The following is a 21,690-nucleotide window of genomic DNA, read 5'->3' on the forward strand; positions in this document are numbered from 1 at the left end:
GTTTTAAAACTAGAAAACAGCAACTAAAGTTACCAATATTTCATTAGGCATCTCTTAAAGCATTTGGGTTCTGAAATATTTAAAATTATTTCTAAAACATAAAGTATGTACCTAGAAAATATGATAGAAAAACATACCAAAAGTTAATAATACCTGCAGGATTACTGAAGGATTTTTATTTCCTATTTCTTTTGTTTACCATGTCTTAAAATTTTTCCATATGGCTTTTTTATTTAGAGGAAAAACTTTAAATGCTCTAAAGGTCTTGTTAGGAGAACAGGCATTTAGTTTAGGAGTTAAGATGCCAGTTAAAATGCCTGGATCTCACATCAAAGTGCTGAGGATCAGTTCCTAACTCTGGCCTGCTAATGCAGATCCTGGAAGGTAGCAGCAATGGCTCCACATGAGAGACCTGCATGGTGGCCCCAGCTCCTGGCATCAACCCAGGCTCAGCCTCAGCTATGGTGGGAATTTTCATAGTGAACCAGGGGATGGGAGTGCTCTCTGCATTTTTCCATCTCTCTCTCTCTCCACTCTCTCTCTCACAAACAAAAAATAAATAAATAAGATACTTTGTTAGGATTCAGATTAGCCTCTTATATAACTTTGCTCACCTGCCACCCTGAATTATGACTTTATATGATATAATTAACCCATTAACTTGAATCTATAGTGTTGCTCAAGTTTCTATAATTACTCAGTTTATATATAATGTATTTATACAGTTACAATATATCACTTGAGTAATGTCTTACCACATGATCTGATGTAAATGTTTATTGTTCACATCACAGGGAGAAGAATTTAACTTTCCTACCTATCTGTTTTGTGAGCTAGTGGTGAAGATAATTTATTGGAAAATTATCCATTTAATGATATTTTATAGTCCAATGAAGTCTTTAATGTTCAAATAGAAATGACCTTTAGAAGTGCCACGTTAAAGGATCATACTAAAAAAGACTCTGCTGCTAAAATAGTCTCTCCAGTGCCTGGCATGTCCTAGATAGAATTTTCTTTCGAGAAAACCACTGCTACTTATTTTCAGTGGCCTCATTCAAACAAACTTACATTATTGTGAGACAGATAAAGGGCACAGTGCTGTTCAAAGGCGTGAAATGACTTTTCTTTCCTAGTATTATGTGGTGAGAACAAATGATTGTTTTTTTCTTGAGTTTCAAAAATGAAATCTGTTAAGGGCTTAGATATTTCAAGAAGAAAAATTGTATTTTCTGATTTAGACCAGTATGGAGTCTGTGTAATTCAACGCTTCTAAAATTATTTCTACAACTGAAAATGTTCAATTATTCTGTAAGTTTAACCCCAATTATGCATTTCTTGTTAACTTTTAAAAAAATTCAAGTAACATTGACCTGAAATTCTATTCCTGTATTTTTATATACGTTAGTGTCCTCCCAAAATAACTTTTTAAAAATTATTTACTTGAATGCAAGCAAGAGAGCAAGTGAGTGACAACAGCTGGGGCAGGAGCCAAGAACTCCGTCCAGGTTTCCAACATGGGTGGCAGAGACACGAATACTTGGGGTAATCATCTGCTGCCCCCCCCCCCAGGGTATGCATTAATTAGCAGGAAGCTGGAATTGGGAGTGGAGCCAGTGGGACTCAAACCCAGACCCTGTGATGTCTCAATCAGCATCTTTTTTTTTTTTACTTTTATTTAATGAATATAAATTTCCAGTGTACAGCTTATGGATTACAATGGCTTCCCCCTCCCATCAATCAGCATCTTAACCACTGTAGCAAACGCTGGTCCTTCAAACAGCTTTTTGGTGTACAAAGATAAGGCTTTCAAAAGACACCAAGGTGGGCCAAGGCACTCCTTGCATGCTCAGAGGACTTGGGTCTCCACTCCTTAGGGTTACTCCCCCTGGCCCAATCATCAGAGAATTGGTCTTTTTGAGGCACCATCAATAAAACATTCACAAGGAGACTTCTACATCAGTAGCCATACTACATAAGCTGAAATACGGTGTGTCTTGAAGTATTCTCTTGAAGTGAGTGCTTACTTCTCAGGGACAATGGCTTACAATGAGGTAGAAGTTGATTATACAAGAAATATTATTTCTACAATGAAATTTTAGTTCAAAATCCTACTTTTTAAACTTTTATTTCTTAAAAAATAAAATATAGGTAGCTGACTAAAGAGATTGCTGTTTTCTGATGAGAGATTAGAGAGAATCACTGTTCTCAACAGTGATTTATTTATATTTACCTAAATTATATTTTCTTGCAACATATATATTTTAAATATGCTTTTAAGTAAAGCAGGAAAAGAGAAAGGAATTTCCAAGCTTCTGGTGGATTTCTTAGGAGAGGTACTGATTTCATATTGGTGTCCATGTGAGTAAATAAGAAATTCATAGAATGCTTTAGTTTTAACCCATTCTGTCTCTTGGTCCTATATGTGGGAAACCTAAAACAAAAAGCAACTGAGCAGTAAATGTACCATTTATACTAACTTTGAAATAAATATTATGTTTTTGGAGTTCTATAGTTTGGAGAAAATAATAGGTGAATTATTAGATTATTTGAAAATATTTTAAAATTAATTGTGGAAATGGCATTAACTTTATCACAAAAGTTCCTGTTATTAAATGTTAATCTGATCAAAAGATTACCTACATAACTGATAGATAATAAAAGAAATGCATTTATGAAAATATTTTCTAGAACTAGGTTGTCATTTTATTTCAATGAATATATTGCTTTTCAAATTGTCAATATTTGGGGGCCAGCATTGTGGAATGGTGGGTTAAGTCACAGCCTAAGATACTGGCATCCCATTTAGGCATTGGTTTGAGTCCTGGCTGCTCTGCTTCTGATTCCATCTCCCTGCTAATGTACCCAGGAAAGCAGCTGAAGATGGCCCAAGTGCTTGGGCCCCTGCTCCTATGTTTGAGACCAAGATGAATTCCTGGTTCCTGGTTTCAACATGGCAAAGCCCATCAGCCATTTATGAAGTAAACTAGCAGATGGAGGGGCTCTCTCCCCTCTCTCTCTCTGTATCTCCCTATAACCATCTCTTTAAAATAAATCTTTAAAGAAAATTATGTTTGAAAATAGTTGTTCTATAAGTAGGACACTGAGTGAGACTGTATGTAGCGCATAATAATGTGCAGAGCAGTGCAGTGCTGTCTGACAAACTCTAATGTATTGCTACTGACAGATATTCGTTGAAAACTTGTGATCTGTGTGCTTGGATGTAAATTAGTTCTACAAATGCTTGAAGTGGTGCAGAATCCAGACTCACACTCCGTTTGTTGGGTTTTTTGGACAATCTATTACCTGGTTATGACTTGTTTGTACACCTTCAAAATATTGTATTCTAAGCTACAGACACCACGAGGAAAAACAGGCTAAACAGTGTCTTCTGAAACTGGCAAAACTGATGAAAAAACAAGTGAGAGGGTCATGACCACAGATTTGATACAGATCAATTCTCATTGCAAAATGGTTAGATAATGAATGTGTCATTGTTGACAAGAACTACGATACAGTGGAACCACCTGGCAAAGTTAAATCTTTCCAAAAAGAAATAACTAGCAGGGTCACTGTGCCCCAACCAAAGGTATTGGGTCTCTATGACAATTTCAATGGTGGTGTGCTTAAGCATGATCAATGGGCTTTCAAACTGATCACTTCTTTTTGTTAAAAAACAAAAGTGGTATTGGCCTTCCTTCACTTGAGTAACTGATATGTGTATGGTAAATGCATGTTCTATTCACAGATTTGTGACCAAAGGCAAAAAGCACCTCATAAATTTGTGGGATTTCAAGAGACATCTACTCAGCATACTTAAAATGAAAAACAGAAACCCTCAAGACAAAGAAAGTGTAAAACTTCTCGACTTACTACTGCCCAAGATAATATCAAATTTCACATAAGAAGTCATATTATTCTAAAATGAAAAGAATAATCATGTAAAACAACCCATGTTGCACAAACCTAACAAAATATTGTCAAAAATGTAATGTAGACTTTTGTTTGAAGTGTTTTGCACCATAAATAATTGTTGAGCAGGTCAAGAAAATCACTTCTTTGCATACTGTGTATTGTATGAAAGGATATCTGCCCAATATCTTTTTTATAGAACAATATATATATATATATACATATATATATAACTATATATATATAACAATACACACACTGCATTGGACAATTTGTATTTTCATTTTTAATAATAAATGATATATAGGCTATAGATTCTAACTCCCAACACATTTTAATGCAGCTATGTCAATTTCATTGAAATATTCATAGAATTGAAAAGTTGGGACTTAATGGGTTAATCTTTTTAAAGACCATGAAAAAGAAAAACACTATTATAGCTGAAGGAACACTAGAATTAAAAATATAATCCTTGTTAAATCTTTAAATTCCAGTTCCCAAGCAAAAAATTCAGAAGTACTCATGCTTCTATTGAGCTACAAGGCTGTTCGGCATTATTAGTTTCCCTTAAAGGAGAATTGGATATGGGACTTCTTCATGACAATATTTCTGAGAGAATGCTCTCAGAAGAAAAATGTAGGGATGTGAGGCATGCTTGGCAGATAGGGAAAGAAGAGAGAGTGACATGTCACCGGAAGTCTACTTCAGCCTCATCCCTTATGGAGGTCTAGCAGGAATTGCAACACAGAAGTTGCCCACACAGAAGCAAAACACCTGTGCTGCTATTTTCCTCGATCTGTCAGTTGCTGGTCCTGGATCTCCCCCTCCAAGGAAGAGCTTGCCAGGCATCTCCAGGCATGCTCGTTCCTATCAGCAGAAGTTCACCCTCAGAGAAACCTGAAGCAGTGAATGGATGAAGTCAACCCTTGTAGTGATGTTGCAGCGGTCTGAGGAGGAGATCTGAGCACAGGACCCTGCCCGAGGCAGCAGATGTGTATGCAGGAAAAGACACTGGTGGTGTGCACCGAATGCCAAGAGAGAATGAAATATGAAAAATGCAGTCAATCATCTAGATTTTCTACGACAGAATGCTGGACTTCATGGAAGTGCTGTTCCAATGCACTATTTCTTTTCCTAAGGTGTGATGTTATTTAGACAAAGCCCGCAAGGGAGTGAAGAAATAATACTTAATGTTATGCTTAAGATAAGAACATCCTCTCACCTCTTTCTTTACTTCTTCTTCATCTTCTAGCGTCAAAGCAGCCAGTTGCTTAGCTCTCTGCTCCATCAGATTCACATATCGGATTGGGTTTGATAAAGCTTCAATGACATCTAAATAGGGAAGACACATTTTAGAGCAAAGGTCTTGGATGTATTGATTGCCCACTATGCTTCTTCCATTCTGTTCCTCCTTCCTTCCATGCATGACATCCTCTACCTACTCATGCTTCCAACAATTCATCATCCATCTTCCATTCTTTCATCTGCCCATATAACGATCCACTCATCTACCCAACATTTTGGAAATAGATGATTCAGGCCATCCCTCAGGGAGAGATTAATCAAAGGGATTCAATGCTTAGAGCCAAATAGGTCAGACTCTGATTCAACATGCCTCAATACTGCAGATTTTCAGATTCTTTAGATTTTTTTGGAGTCGTCCATCTACCCCAAGCAATAACCTACACATTTGTCTTATTTCAACCAAATGGTCTTTCATAAATGGAGACATTTCACATAGAAGCCCTCCTTTCCAGACTGTTGGGATATCCCCGTCATTTGGTAATATGGTGCTCGTTCAGATGTCAGTGGTTAGCTATAATAAGTTAGGCTGCTGCCTTTGGGTGGAGCATGTGCTCCAACTTTTGTTTCAGTCTTCAGCACTCCCCAGTGTCTCACATCTAGACCATTTGATAATACAAACATTTAAATGTATGATCCCTAGGGATAGACTCTTGGCCTGGTAGTTAAGACACCAGTCCAGATATGCCTGTCCGCTATCAGGTTTTCTGGGTTTGAGTCCTGGTTTCAGCCTCTTGTAATGCATACCCTAGGAAGGGGGAGTGGTGATGGCTCAAATTGATGGGCCCTGCCACCCACATGGGAGAACAGGATTGAGGTCCTGGATCCTGGCTTCAGCCTGGTACAGCTCTGTAAACTGTAGGCAACTGGGGAGTGAATCAGCATTTGGGCGCTCTATCTATCTCACACTCTCAAATTACCCAAAAAGATTAAAAATAACAATATATTTATAATTCCTCTCAATTTTTCACCCATGAAAAGGACCATAGCTCTACAAGTGGCTGAAGGCAAATGCAGTGCACAGAACTACTTAGACACCTGTACTAGCAGGTCCCTTGGGCCCATGAGAATAAAACCATCAATGAATAAATATGCCTAAAACTGAGAAATTAGAATTAAAATGAAGATTAATAATTAAAATTCAGTTACAAGGGCTTGAACAATTTACCTCTAAGCATAAATATAAAAATAGAGATGACTCTGAGGGCAGAATCAAGCCTTTGGTCCAATTTTTCTTTCACTAAGCACAAAATCCCGGATGAGCCATAAGGAAACGTTGCTGTGGGTGGGGTACTTACCTGCGTATGTGTCTGGCACATAGTCTTTCACTTCTATGTAGACAAAGAGAGCCGGCAGCATGAGAGGCTGGTTCCTTTCATTTCTCAGGCAGATGTAGTGATAGCCTGCAGGGTGGCAAATAAAAAAACATGCAGCACGTAATTTCTGCACAATTTAGTTATCATCATGAACATCAGTGAGACAGAGATGTATATTTCAGTTCATGCTGAGTGACAAGCAGGTCAGCTCCTTCTTATTTGAATCACATGATTTTGAGAGATAAGGTATTATTTTCCTTACCAGTCAGGAAAACACGGTTGAATCTATTTTTTTCCCTTTCTAGTCAGTTTGTGCCCATAAAAGAGAATTCAAAATAGTGTGGCGGAGATTTAATTATTATCCCACTTTCACCCTTATAGTTGAATTCCAGTTGATGTCCTGACTCAGGCTTGGCATATGCTCAATTTTGGCCAATGGAATGTTAATGATGTGGTATAAGGAGAGCTTAAAATGCAGTGCAGGATTAGACTTTTCTTCTTGCATTACAGTGGACTGGCAAGGAAAGTCTCTACTGTAGATGCTGCTGCCCCTTCAGTCTGGCCTCAAAATGCACACACATGGGAAGTAATTAAACCCCAAACCCAAAGCACAGCTATTCTCTGGTGCCCAGGCTGAATCACCCAAAATTTGCCAATCCAAGGAATCATGAGCACAATCACAAATATCCATGGGTTCTGCATCTACCTATTCAGCCAAACACACATGGAAAATATTTGAGGGAAAAAATACATCTGTCCACAGACAGGCATGTTTTCTTGTCATTATCTCCCAAACTACAGTGTAACAACTACTCACATGAATTTATGTTGCTAGATATCACAAGGAATCTCAAGATAATTTAAAGCATACAGAAGGAAGTTACTGGGTTATATGCAAATACTATGCCATTGATATGACACTTGGGCTTCCCTGGATTCTGGTATTTAAAGGGGTCTTGGATACAATACCCTGGAGTGCTAAGGGATGACTGGACTTGTATGTAAGTTTTCAGCAACTTTGTTCTACAGGTTTATTGTGATAAGAGTTGATTAATAAACTGTACCATGTCACAAAAGCATGAAAATGCCAGATTTAAATAATCTTACAGCTCTAGTTACTTAACAAAATTACAAATCAGTGAAGAACTTCCTAAAGTATTTTTAATGCTCAGGTAAGGAGGTGATAATTTTCTCTGCAACTTTGACAGCAAGTTTCTCATACTATCCATACCTGGTCGAATGGCTTGCACTGGCAATATCCGGTGGCCGATGAATTTACCTCCTTCTTCATAAACTGCTATCCTCAAGCAGGCCAGAGAAGGAAGAACTACCTATGGGAACATGAAGGTCATACCCGGTTATGAGAATGAACAACTGCATGAAAGAGTTAGAAAAGTATTGTTCAATTCGGCTCTGCATTTCCAAATCCAAGTAGAGGTTTCTACTTAATTAATTTGATTAAAAAATAAGCTGTTGCTTATGAGTTAATTTTTCAAAAGAAAAATACATGGTTACCAGACATAGGATCTTATCTGTACTTTATCACCTTGTTGCAGGAAGGCATTTGTTAAAAATACAGCTCACTGGGAATGAGCAGGTAGCCTAGCGGTTAAGATGTCCACATCCTAAGTAGGAGTGCCTGGGTTTGGTTTGTGGCTCTGGCTCCTGACTCCAGCTTCCTGCTAATCCTGACCCTGAGAGGCAGTAGGTTAAGGCCCAAGTGAGTGGATTTCTGCCACCCAGGTGGCAGAGCTAGATTTCTGGTTCCTGGCTTCAGCCAGGCCCACTCATGGCTATTTGGGGGCATTTGGGAAATGAATCAGAGGATAAGGTTTCTTTTTCTCTTTCTTCTTCTGTTTCTCTATCAGTAATAAATAATTGTGTAAATAGTTCATTTTTTTACATCAACATTTTCAAAGATAGAAATGATCAAATTCTATGCTTAAACAAAGAATTTGTTTTCTTATCACTATGCTAATCTTTACTCTTATGTTTTCAAAGCAAATAGATTTTATTTATTTATTTTTTTTGCAAATAGATTTTCTACCATCAAAGAAAAGGTTTATAAAAAAAGCTTTCAGGATCCTTTTAAAATATAATTGTTTCATAAATTTTAAAATTTACAAATAATGCAACAAGTAATTACTTGTTTATTTCCTGTATGAAATATCTGGAGTATGCAGTTTTCTAATCTCGTATCATGTATATGAAATCAACTATCTCTTTAAAATTTATTTTTATAACAGTAAATGCATTTATTGAATACTTGCAGTGTCAGACATTTTCTAAATGTTGTTAAAGTATTTATTTATGGGCCGGCGCCGCGGCTCAATAGGCTAATCCTCCCCCTTGCAGCGCTGGCACACCAGGTTCTAGTCCTGATCAGGGCGCCAGATTCTGTCCCGGTTGCCCCTCTTCCAGGCCAGCTCTCTGCTGTGGCCTGGGAGTACAGTGGAGGATGGCCCAAGTGCTTGGGCCCTGCACCCCATGGGAGACCAGGAGAAGCACCTGGCTCCTGCCATTGGATCAGCGCGGTGCGCCGGCCGCAGCGCGCTGGCCGCGGTGGCCGTTGGAGGGTGAACCAACGGCAAAGGAAGACCTTTCTCTCTGTCTCTCTCTCTCACTGTCCACTCTGCCTGTCAAAAATAAAAAAAATAAAAATTAAAAATAAATAAATAAATAAAGTATTTACTTATGGACTATTCATACTAACTCCAGGAGTTATTAAACCCAGTTGGCATATGAGAGCCAAGCAGAGTGTGAAAAGCTTTCATATAGACATTTTGTTTGCAGAAGACTGTCTTTGTAGACATCGTGACCAGATTAAAAGCAAAGGGAAGTCTACTCTGGTTTCTGCGTGTCTTATTTTCAGAACTGCTTAGGTGATAAGCTTGTGTGAAGATGATTTGCTTTATGGTAAAGACAGAAAGACCCAGTTGGTGTAAAAGACTTTAACTCTATCCAAAGAATCCAGACAAGACAGTCATGAGTTTAACATTGTTTTTAAAAGAAGTATAGAGTTGCTTCCTGTCAGCTACCATGTCATTCCCTACTTCTCACTCTGCTTCACTGGAGTTAAATGAAAATATATCATTGAACACTTATACTGTGCGATGATCTGAGTTAAACTTACATGTTATTCTGGTCTTCCAAATGAGATATATTAGAATTAATTGATTTAAAGTACAATTCTAAAAATCCAAGGAAGTGATTAACAGAGATCTCAGAGAGTTTGCAGGGTGACTTCCAAAATGGTATAGCTTTAAAAATGTGCAAGTTCTCAAGGTAAGCAGCAAATAATTGCTAACTTATTTCATTTTATTTCTGGTTAGTGTAAAACACCTGGAAAACTCAGTTACATCTCAGGCCAAGAACACGAGACCAACCTTTTTGAACACAATAGGTTCTTCTTCCCAGACAGGATTTACTGCATTTCCTTGTGAGGTCTTGGTCTTAAATGCCTTCCTCCTTGTGTCCACAGGCAAACCAAACATATCCACTTCCACGTAAGTCCCAACTTTCTTATCAGACAGAAACTGACCAGAAATAATCTAGAAAGTATAGAAAAGGAAGTCTTGATCAATGGACAACACAGACATAACAGAATACATTAAGGAGGTATAAATGCTATTAGGTGAATGTTGGAGAATAAGCAAAATGAAATAGAAGCCATTGTAGAAATGTAATTTCTCTTTTCCTTAAGGAGTTAGTACAGGAATATTGAAAATTGTACAGTTAAGAGTCAATAAGAGAAAGCAGTATATGAGGAATAAATGAGAAGAATCTGCTTTAAACCATTAAGATCAGTTTACTCACCCCATTAGCCATCTCCTTTGCCTCACTACTTAACAAATGAGCATAGTGGAATTAAAAGAGATTTTAAAATTATACATCCACAAAATGTTTCCCAGGTCTGGCTCTTTTCCTAACTTAATTTTCATCATCACAGAGATCAGTCATAATACAGGTTAATGAAAGCAAACAAGCAAATAAGCAAAGCAAACTTGCTTTATCCCAGAGATGGAAACACCAGGGATCAGGTGCTGATGGAGACAACCTGGTTCATCTAGGTTGTGTAAGTGGAACAAAGTTCCTAAACTCAAGTCAGCAAAAGGGACAGAATTTCCCAGATTATGCCTGGGCCAGAAATCAGACACCACGGAGGCATGAATACAGCCATCAGAGGATGTTAGGTCAAAGTCAACTGCATACAGATGAGGTTAGAATTTCCGAACAAGTTAGAGGGAAGGCTTTGGGAAGGCTCCCTGAATTAGTCCTAGGGACAACTCATTTCCCTTGGCTACAGTCTTTGGCTTCTTTCATGAGGCCTGCTAGCAACAATCTCTTAGTTGAACTAGAAGATCTACACAAGAACTAAGAACTTAGCAGGCATTTCACAACATGTTTGAAACGTCCAAGTTATGTAAGTCCCACTGGAAAATCAGATGCACCAAATCCTTTATATGCTTAAGATGTCTGATCAAAGAAGAATCCTGAACTAAATTACTGACACTAAACCACAGCATTCTCATCAGTAAGACAGAATGACAGATCGTTGTCTGAGTTCACAAGTTCATTCTGGCAGTATAAAGCCTATGTCACAAAATTAAAACGAAGACACAACGGGACAGAAATGAGCTGCATCTTGGCTCTCACTGTAATGTTCAAGTCAGGAAGGACTGTATTACAGTGTGGCCTCTCCATTCAGGGGATACTGACAGTTCTAGGACAGCAAATCCATTCTGGATGGAAGTAGCAGGTTACACATGTCTGGGACTCAACTATTTCTCCTTTACTATCCTGCTATATGAAACTGGCTACAATGTCACAAAATTTCCAAGACAAAAAATATGCAAGCAATTAAGGAAAAAACAGGATGAACTTGCAAACAAGTAAAAATATTATGAGTTTGATGCATCTACAACAATTGACAAGGATTTTAAAACAGCATTCTCTTTATGCATAATGCTTATATGTTTATCTCAATCACACATGACAGAACTAACTATCCTTGGTGGAAAACAATTCCCTAAAATAAACATGATTGTAAAGCTCTGGTTCTGCCCACATTACTCTTTATAAATCTGACTTGAAAAAAATTTCAAAGACATAACTGTGAAGTAATTTATTGAATTTTATTTTTAAATCTTTGATATAAAATGATATAACTTTAAGATGAAAATGGGTTCAGCTGCTTAGCTAGAAAATGTTACCGAATACTTTTGTATAGTTTTTCAAATACCTTGCTTTAAAGTTAATCAGAAAGAACATCTATGACCCCCCCAAAAGTTTCTATCATATTAGTAGAAAATAAATGATATTTAAAAAATAAATGAAACTTTAGCTCCACACCAAATAATTACAGAATTTCTATATAAAGTTCTTTTTAAAAACAAACTTACATTTCATAGCCTTAATAATATTTTCTGAGTTCACAAAGAATATACCTATTGTAACTTAAATTTTAAGGCTGGGAGAAAAATCATTTGGAGTTAATTTTAGGGTCACAAACTCATACTTAATAAGACAACTCCTTCATATCATTAATACAAGCTTCAAAATCTCTGAACATTCTCGTAGCATTTCAAAACCATGCTGTGAAAACTAGAAACCTTTGTTCAATATTTAATAACTTATAGCGGGATTTTTTTCTCTAATTTTGTTTGGAACTCATGAGTACAAAATGCCAGATCTCTCAAATATGGGTCACTAACTTTCATGTGAATTTCACGGTGGGATATCTGCATAAAAAGAGAATTGGCCATGGTAAGCTTCACCAACTCATTTTGCTAACTACATCTCATTCAAGCAGCCTGCAAAAACTATTAAGATCTTCAACAGGTATTTAGGTTTTTTTTTTTTAGATTAAAACACTTATTTATGCAAAGTAGAGAATGATCTAGCTTTTGTTAGGGTGTACATACCTTAACAGATAAAGTGTTGGCTACTATCCCGTCCACAATGCCTTCGGTAAAAGGATCAAAATGCTTGTCAGGTCTCCTCATGAATTCTGGCTTTAATCTGTAGCCACTCTTCCCATTGTATTCATACATCCCCATATTTATCTGCATAGCCAGGTCTGAATATAAAAATACAAATCTTACTGTAAATGCATTTATGATAGAACAAGAAAGTAAGATTGTAAATTGAGATGGTATTACAGTCCATTTGTGTGACTGCTCTCCTTACAAAAGAAATAATTATTCACTGAAGTGTAAGAAACACAGATTTAAAAAATTCAGCTGTAATCCCTAATTTCAGATATAACTATTGCCAGTGTGCCACTTCATATATATTTTTCACATATAGTATGTTGATTCCATTAAATATTTTTCTGCTTAATTTTATCAGCTGGGTACAATCCCTTTGAATAGATACATTTGAATAAATGTATTCAGCCCATTCTGAGTTACATTTCTTCTATTTTTTTACTTTTTTAAACATTTATTATTTTCTTGAGATAACATTCTTAAATTTACATTATAGTAAAAATCTTAAAGGTTTTACTAAATAAAAACAACAACTAAAAAGTAAAATGACCATATGTTTTATGGAACATCATTGTGGTGACAACTTTGAAAACACCATCATTGCTTCTCCTAGGAGTGGGATTTCTGGGCCAAATATATATGCACATATTTTGATAAAGTGTCCTTCAGAAAGCTTAAACCAATGAAACAATCTTTTTAAAGTATTAATTTATCTGAGAGGCAAACAGAGAGGTCTTCATCTACTGACTCACTCCCTAAATGCCCACAATGAGGGGCTGGACTAATGGCCGAAGTTGAAAAATAGAAGCCAGAGCTGGGAGTTGAGAACTCAATCCAGGTCTTCCAAATGGAAGGCAGAAACCCAGTAACTTGAGCTATCACTGCTGTCTCCCAGGGTCTGCAAGGGTCAGAAGCTGGAGCCAGGAATCGAACCCAGCTACTTGCATATGGGAGGTAGGTGTCTTCAACTTTAGGCTAAACCCCTACTCATTAAACTAATTTATGCTCTACTAAGGCATGTGTTTGAGGATAGATGTTCCCAATTCCACTCACAGATGATTCTGTAATTCTTTATTTCATAGAAAAAAAGATTTTAAAAAAAATGTGCATTTCTGTGATTATTTACAATCAATGTTATTTACACATTGATTCTTGACAATGAACAAGAGTTACTGATCAATATCTTCCCAAGACTCAGTCTATCAGTAGAATCTTCACATTTACTGCAATTCTTAGGGTTAAAAATATATATTTTATAAGGAATCTGGGAAGTTGTCAGCTGATCCAGATTACCTGTGTCATGATTTATTTCTATTTATGTCAATAATAAAGATGTGAAGATAGAATTATTTTAAATTGAATGTAACAAGTCATTTCTAGAGCAGAGAAAATAAGCAAAGAAATTCTCCCTCTCATTTTATTAAAGTATTTATCATAACTATGACACCAAGGCTGGACAAAATATCAAAAAAGAAAGTAGACCTACCATACTTGAAAATATTAAGTTCAAAAGCTTAATAAATTACATTAGCATATCATATGTTCTAAAAATAATATATACTAAGTAGAGTTTATCCTTGATACATAAGGATAAATACATACTAAGAGATCTATTAATAAAATTTATCACATTTATGAACAAAGATGAACATATGATCATCCCAAGAGATGCTTGGTAACATTCAACATAACTGCTTAAAACACTGTTAGTCAACTAAGCCAAATGACTACTTTTTAGTATGTTAAAGAACAGGCATTTCTAAGTTAAAACCAACATCCTACTGGATAGTATAACAATTGTGAAGTTCCTAGTAATGTCAAGATAAAGATGCCCACTCTCATCATTACTGTATAACATTATTCTAGATCAGCCAGTCCAAAGCAATAAGGCAGGGAAATAAATTAGATGCAATTAAATTACTATTTGTCTGTCTGAAAAAGCCAGTAGAATCTACTGGCAAAAACAGACTGTTATTATACCTTATAACAACCATTTTATAAAATACATTATTTTAAAAATATACAGATACTAATATCCAGAAAAATCTGTTAAAAATATAATGTAAAAAAGGAAAAAGATTTAATTCAATGAAACTAGACCACTGAAGAAAGCAAGTGGTTTTCTGAGGGATTAAATATAAGAATTTTTAAAATGAACAGAAAAGCATTTTTTCTGTGATAGAATAAGTAAAAACTAAAGACATCAGTTTTTTTCAGATACATTTATAAATTTAATGTGATTATTTTAAAAAAAGATTTACTTATTTAATTGGAGAGAGAGAAAGAAAGAGAGAAAGAGAGGGAGGGAGGCAGGCCCAAAAGGGCGTCATCATCTTGGATGCTGAAGCCAATTCTCCCAAGTGTGTAGTAGTGACCCAAGGAGTTGGGTCATCTTCTACTACCTTTCCAGGTACATTATCAGAGAGCTGGATTGGAAGTGGAGCAGCCAGGTCTCGAACCAAAGGTCCTACAGAATGCGGGCATTGCAGGTCGTAGATTAGCTCACTGTGCCACAATGCTGGCCCCTAAAATGACTTTAATATTTTTTTAAATGTATTTGTTAGTGGTAGTGAGGGAAACATAATACAATTACACTAAACAGAAATTCTATAGGCAGTGGTAAGAAAAGAACTGACAATTAATACCCATGCAGGAGATCTGCCACTTCCAGTATTAAGCCACATTATAAAATATAATGAAAACAGACTGCTTGCATCCAGGAAGGCAGACAAATTTGTCAAGGGAAAGGATGTAAAGTGAAAAAATGGATACAAATGGATACAAATTAACAGTAACAACAAAAGGTTTTGTTTGTTAAGTTGTAATTCCAGTTCAGCGGGATGATAGTTTTAGGGAAAAAGGATTATTTTCACAAGACAATATGTCAAAATGAAATTTGGATGGGTGAAAAAGTTAAATTATCAATAAAAAAGAAAGCAAGACAGAAATAGGAGTAATGATGGATCAAACTCTGGGGTGGGTAGGCTGCCATCATAAGAGCAGACCAAGAGCTGTAAATAAAACCTCTCCCAACCTGACCTCATAAAATGAATGTTTCTCTGTTTCTCAGAATAACAGCCAATATGTCCTTTATACAATTGCGCTGTTATAAATGATTAGAAAAGTTAAAAACAGTCCTAAATAGGCATTTCATAAAAGCAGAAAATTAAAAATTATGAGACATTTTAAATGTATGATGTAAACAATAATGAAAGAAATAAAACAATGAGTTAACACATTTTTCTCTGAAATCTTATTATTTAATGATAATACTTTATCAATAAGTTAAATGAAAAAGGCCACCTCCTATCATACATTGTTGATAGAGGAGAAATTTAAGATTTTTTATTTTAATTTTTTATACAATATGCAAAAAGATGCTTTGTTAAAACTTCCACATTTCCTAACATGGTCATTCTATTTCTAGGAATTTTTCCAAGAGAACTTTAGGAGATAATTCAAGACTGTTTTCAGAGCATTAGTTATAGTAGAAAATATTCCCTAGTATTTAGTGATAGAATGTGAGTTTTTAGTGATTTGTGAAATATGCTTAATATTCAGCTATTAAAATTCAAGTTTCTGTGTAGCACCAAATGTATATATTTTTTCAAGAAATTATGTGAAAAAGCATGTAAACATACACACAAAAAAAGACTTTCAGATCACAAAGCCAAAATTTCCAGTATTGAATCTCTAAAGTAGTACCATTCCTGGCAGTTTCATTTTTTCTTTGTACTTCTTTTAGTTTTCCATTTTTCTATAATAAATATATACTACTTTAAAAAGTATGAAAATCATTCTTCAAAAGTAATGCAAAACCAGTACAAATAAAAACCTACTTATCAATTACTCAAGAAAATTTCTCAATTTCAAAATTCATTTTTTTTGGCATTGATATACGCTTCACTGAAATTCACTTTTATTTATTTTTTCAAGTAAGACTGATGATGTTTTTTCCCCTCTAGCAATTATGGGAGAATGGTTTCTGGACCCTCAAGAGTATAAGGATAAGTATGAACTGGGCCACTTACCCACTGTTTGGAAGTTAAGGGCAACCATCTGACAGCCGGCATTCCAGAAGAGCTGAGGCATGTAATTGGAGGAATCCACACGCGTTCCTTTTGGATATATCCTGCTTAGCTGCATTTTGTTGTATCTGGACCATCATGTTAAGTAGTGAATGCAATTACAAAGGTCGTTCATATGATTAGCTGAGAGTCTACCCTCCGTGATCTCATGGGGCTAGCGAGTGAAACATGAAAAGCCTTTCTGAAGAAGTGAAATAGATGGGCTCTCACAGATTAAACATAGCATTGCCTCTGCAGAGCCTGGTTGAAGTACCAAAAATGGCTGAGTCAAAGGCAACGTGACATTTAGGAGTCTGTTAAGGATGCGCTTAATGGTTAAGTGCACAAGAGAAAGCTGGAATGTTGTTCGTCATGGGAGAGGATGATACTCTTCATGACTGACAGCAAGATAAATCTAGCAGAGAAGTTTCTAACCTGGTTTCATATTTTGGTTCTTATCATCACTTGTTTTCCATCCTAAGAAGCTTGCGGCTGCTTTTTTATTTTTTTAAGATTTATTTTAAGTATTTGAAAGTGAGAGTTACAGAGAGAGGCAGAGACAGAGATCTTCCCATTTGCTGGTTCATTCCCCGCAAATGACCGCAATGGTGGGGGCGGGGCGAGGATGAAGCTAGGAGCCAGGAGCTTCTTACAGGTCTCCCACATAGGTTAAGGGGCCTAAAGACTTGGGTCATCTGCTGCTGCTTTCCCAGGTGCATTAGCAGAGAGCTGGATTGGAAGTAGAGCATCTCGGACTTGGACCAGCACCCATTGGGTTGTTGGTGTTGCAGGCAACAGCTCCGCCTGTTATGCCACAATGCAAGCCTGAGAAACTTGTTGTTCTGGAAGAACGCTGCACTGTTATTTTTAAAGTTTTATTTATCTAGATATCTTCTTTCTATTGGTTTACACTCCAAATGGCTTCACCAGCTGGGACTGAGCCAGGGTGAATCTAGAAGATGGCAACTGTATCTGAGTCTCTCATAAGGGTGCCAGGGACTCAAGCACGTGGGCCATCATCTGCTGCTTCACAGGCACATTGGCAGGAAAATGGATTGGAAGAGCAGAGTAGCCAGGACTCTAAACAGCACTGGGACATAGGATGTGGCAGCTTAACCCAATACATGACACCAGCAGTCCCTCTGGCTACTTCCTATTAGTAAACACAGAAGTTAGCTAAGTTCTGAGTTAGGCAAAATGGAGTTGAATCTTAACTCTGGAACTTGCTAGTAGATGATGTTGGAGAAGTTATTTTAGTTTTTTTGTGCTGTAGTCTCCACATCTGTTAAGTAGATTTAACTATTACTATATCACAGGACTATTGTGAGGATGAGGTGAGCTAAGACATACATAATAAAAGTTCTCTTAGTAATAAATACTACTAAAAATTATTTTTATGGCATGATTTCATTTATGAGTTTAAATTTTCTAATTTTCTTACTGTTTTCAAATTAACTTTTAATGTAGGACTGACTTCATGAAAGGGAGGTCTTTGGGATATTTAGTGGTATTTTATAAAAAGTTTTTTTTTTATTATTATTTCTTTTGACAGGCAGAGTGGACAGTGAGAGACAGAGAGACAGAGAGAAAGGTCTTCCTTTGCCGTTGGTTCACCCTCCAATGGCCACCGCGGCCGGTGCGCTGCGGTCAGCGCATGGTGTTGATCCGAAGCCAGGAGCCAGGTGCTTCTCCTGGTCTCCCATGCGGGTGCAGGGCCCAAGCACTTGGGCCATCCTCCACTGCCTTCCCGGGCCATAGCAGAGAGCTGGCCTGGAAGAGGGGCAACCGGGACAGAATCTGGCGCCCCGACCGGGACTGGAACCCAGTGTGCCGGTGCCGCAGGCGGAGGATTAGCCTATTGAGCTGCGGCACTGGCCTATAAAAAGGTTTTAAGGGAATGCTTCATTTTATGTGGGTACATGGATAATAACAAAGTTTTTGTTGTTAATAGTATCAACAAAGCCAATACTAGTAATATATATTTATATTATTGTAATCAGCGTCCTAGTTACTTTTATTTATTTTTTTATTCATTTGAAGGCAGAGTTTCACAGAGAGGAAGAAACAGACACATACACACACATACAAACAAACATAGGGCTGGGCTAGACAGAAACTTGGAACCTGGAACTCCATCCAGCTCTCCTATCTGGGTGGCAGGGGCCCAAGTACTTGTGCCATCTTCCAATACTTCCCAGGTGCATCATCAAGGAGCTGGATCAGAAGTGGAGCTGCCGGGATTCAAACTGAAGCTCATAACCTGCTGAGCCATGCTGCCAGCCCCCGCCCCATTACTTTTTTTAATTGGACATATATTACATGTCAGTTATGCAAGGTGCCCACCAGGTGTGTAAAAGTATGTGTATTTACATATCTTACATCTTATATGTGTAAAGTATAGACACCACCTTATATATATTGCACCTAATGCAAGCAGAAAATCATAAAGCTAATACAATTATTCTGTTTACAAATGAGGGATGTGAGGATTAAACAAATTGCCAAAGGACACAGAGCTTCATGGTGTGAAGGTAGCCTTGAAATTCAGGCTTCCAGGGCCAGCATTGTGTCATAGCTTGTAAAATCATCACCTGTGATGCCTTTATTCCAAGGCTAGTTCACATTTCCATAGACCAAGGACCCCATTCAGCATTACATATGAGAAATTAAACTACTTCTCACTCCCAGCCATTTTAGGCATCTTTCTGCTTATCAAACAAACAACTCACGGATTTAATTTAGTTAAGTAGTCAAATCAAGGATACTCTACAAATTCCACTGGAGACTTTGTAAGTTGTTCAAGTCCTTTGGTTTCCACAAAGGAAGACATTTCAAAACTTTTATTTCTTTCTGAGTGAAATAATAACAACAAGAAGGTGAAAAATAAAATGCAATAAGTTATAACATTACAAAAAAGTATGCAAATGTTCAAGATGCATCCAGATTGGTTTCTCAGGGCCAGTGCTGGGGATTCACAAGAGACCACATGTTTGTGATAGATGCTGGCTATCTCATTCCACCCACAAGGTCAGTTTCTCAGTTTGTATTTATCCTTTTGGTTCAAACAATTACTGTGATACTAGATTATGGCATTTCAAAGCAGAAAAATCCCTGGATATTTTCTGGTCTGATGACCTCATTTTCACATTAGATAACAGAGGCCAGAGAGAGGAAAGTGCTGAGGTCTCAATGTTCTTGAACACCTGTAAGGCTGTGAAAATGAAATTTAAGCCTCCAATTAGTTTGGCAAGACTGAGAGCGAATTTCTCCGTCCCCTTCTCAATAAAAAATCAGCTGTGCAGCAGTTAGTCAAATCCCATATAGAGGCTATCAAAAGTCCATAGCTTTTTTTTTTTTTTTTTTTAGATATATGTGTTCTAAATATCTTATTCCAATCTGTTGATTCCAACCACTTACTTTTGTTTATGGTGTCTTTCAATATAGGTAGTACTGAAAATAGGTCCTTTGTGGGGGCTACATTTCTTGGAAAGCTTTAAAATGATCTTTAAAAATGAATCATCTTTCAGACATTTTTCCTTCTTCATCCATTACAAAATTAAAGCTGAATTTTTCTCTAATCATCCCTAGAAAATTTTATCCCTCTCCTCAACTTCGCCATTTTTCTCGAAGGTAAATCCTGACTTCTCTCATTTTGGTTCATCCTAAATCTACTTTCCTCTAATTATTTTTAAGTACAGTTGTTTTAAGCACAGTTGTTAATTAACGTTAATAGGTCTTTGTAAAATATATTCAGTATCTTTTTAAAATGATGAAATTATATAATAACAAATGTTTGTGAGTCTGACTGGTTCTGATTACTTGAATACACCTGCTCACACTCGGCTGTGTCTAGCAGCTTTTGACTAATAAATTAGGAAAACTTATTTTGCAGCCAGTGAAAGTCACAATACTATAACTACTTTATAGCATGCTTCAAATTGAACCACTTATAAAAAATTAGTAATCTTAACATCAAAATGTTGAAATATTGGAAATTAGTTCTTTGTATAGGGATACAGATACCAAATTGCCATGAAATTGAGACTCTGGACAAAATTATATAAATATTAGTATGTTATGCAGAAGCTTAGATTTCGATGGCTCTGTAAAGCCATCCTTTTTAAGAGGCGGGATTTCAGTTTATAAATGGACATATTTTTAAGCAACTAAGAAGTCCTGGTATTTTCTAAATGTAATGGCATCTTATACTTCCATGTAAATATAAAGGGCACTTTAAGAAAAATGTTCTTTTCTCTATGTAGAGCTGAGATGATATTTTTCTTTGCATCCAGTGTGGATGTGTAGTTGGATGAAGGGAAAACACAAAATGATATCAAGTTAATTACTTATTCTCCCAAATTTACAAAATATGGTGACCAAATGGTACACAAGTGAATTGGTTCCATTTCTTATTATCAGGCTTGTCAGTCTCTACTTGCTTCCTTTCTGGAAAATGGGTAGATAATTTATTCCAACACTGTCACTTACCTATAGTGGGTGGATCCTATTGTGTTGTTACAAAGATATATGTGTGTATAAAGAAAGCAAGGTAGTCAGCTTATTTAAGATTTCCGCAAGGGTAGTTCTATCAGTGATAATATTCTTTAGTCAAATTACCTTGTATTTAAAATACGATCACTAAATTCTACATTAGGGGTTTTTCTCCAACAAAACTTACTTTTTGAAATTTCAAATGACTCAAACTTGACTGGCTGAATATAGTTCACTAGATTAGACATCTCTTCTGTGGCCATGGCCTCACTCCCTGCAGTCCCCTGTAATCAGGAATAAAAGACAACATTTCCAGAGTCAAGAATTAGCATTTATTTTTTCTCCCCAGGAAGAAGATGATGTGACTCAAACCAGAAGAAATTTCTCTTTCTCCTTCTGCAAATGATCATTACCAATATAAAATTCATTACAGGAGAAAGAAAATGCAAAAAAAAAAAAAATGCAGGTTGAATGTCCCTTTTCTGAAATGTTTGGAATCAGACATGCTTTCAATTTTGGAATATTTGCATATACCCAATGAGAAACCTGGGGATGGAACCCAAGTCTAACCATAAAATTTATTAATGCTTCACAAGCCTAGAGGTATTTTTACAG

The 21,690-nt window shown here is 36.5% G+C and overlaps 1 protein-coding gene across 5 annotated transcripts in view; it reads right to left on the minus strand.

Moving 5' to 3' along the window:
* PLCB1 (phospholipase C beta 1) overlaps nt 1–21,690 on the minus strand; it is an 848,015-nt gene that overhangs the window by 202,239 nt on the left and 624,086 nt on the right. For all 5 annotated transcript variants that reach the window (XM_062203876.1, XM_062203874.1, XM_062203875.1 and 2 more), the window contains exons 16-23: nt 21,263–21,359; nt 19,350–19,434; nt 16,549–16,673; nt 12,452–12,606; nt 9,914–10,078; nt 7,759–7,858; nt 6,510–6,614; nt 5,132–5,241 (exon numbers count right to left, since the gene is read on the minus strand). In XM_062203876.1, coding sequence (XP_062059860.1) covers nt 5,132–5,241; nt 6,510–6,614; nt 7,759–7,858; nt 9,914–10,078; nt 12,452–12,606; nt 16,549–16,673; nt 19,350–19,434; nt 21,263–21,359 — 942 coding nt within the window. The remainder of the gene's footprint in view (nt 1–5,131; nt 5,242–6,509; nt 6,615–7,758; nt 7,859–9,913; nt 10,079–12,451; nt 12,607–16,548; nt 16,674–19,349; nt 19,435–21,262; nt 21,360–21,690) is intronic.

The sequence above is a fragment of the Lepus europaeus genome, chromosome 10, assembly GCF_033115175.1.
Source record: "Lepus europaeus isolate LE1 chromosome 10, mLepTim1.pri, whole genome shotgun sequence".
In the NCBI taxonomy this organism is placed as follows: domain Eukaryota; kingdom Metazoa; phylum Chordata; class Mammalia; order Lagomorpha; family Leporidae; genus Lepus; species Lepus europaeus.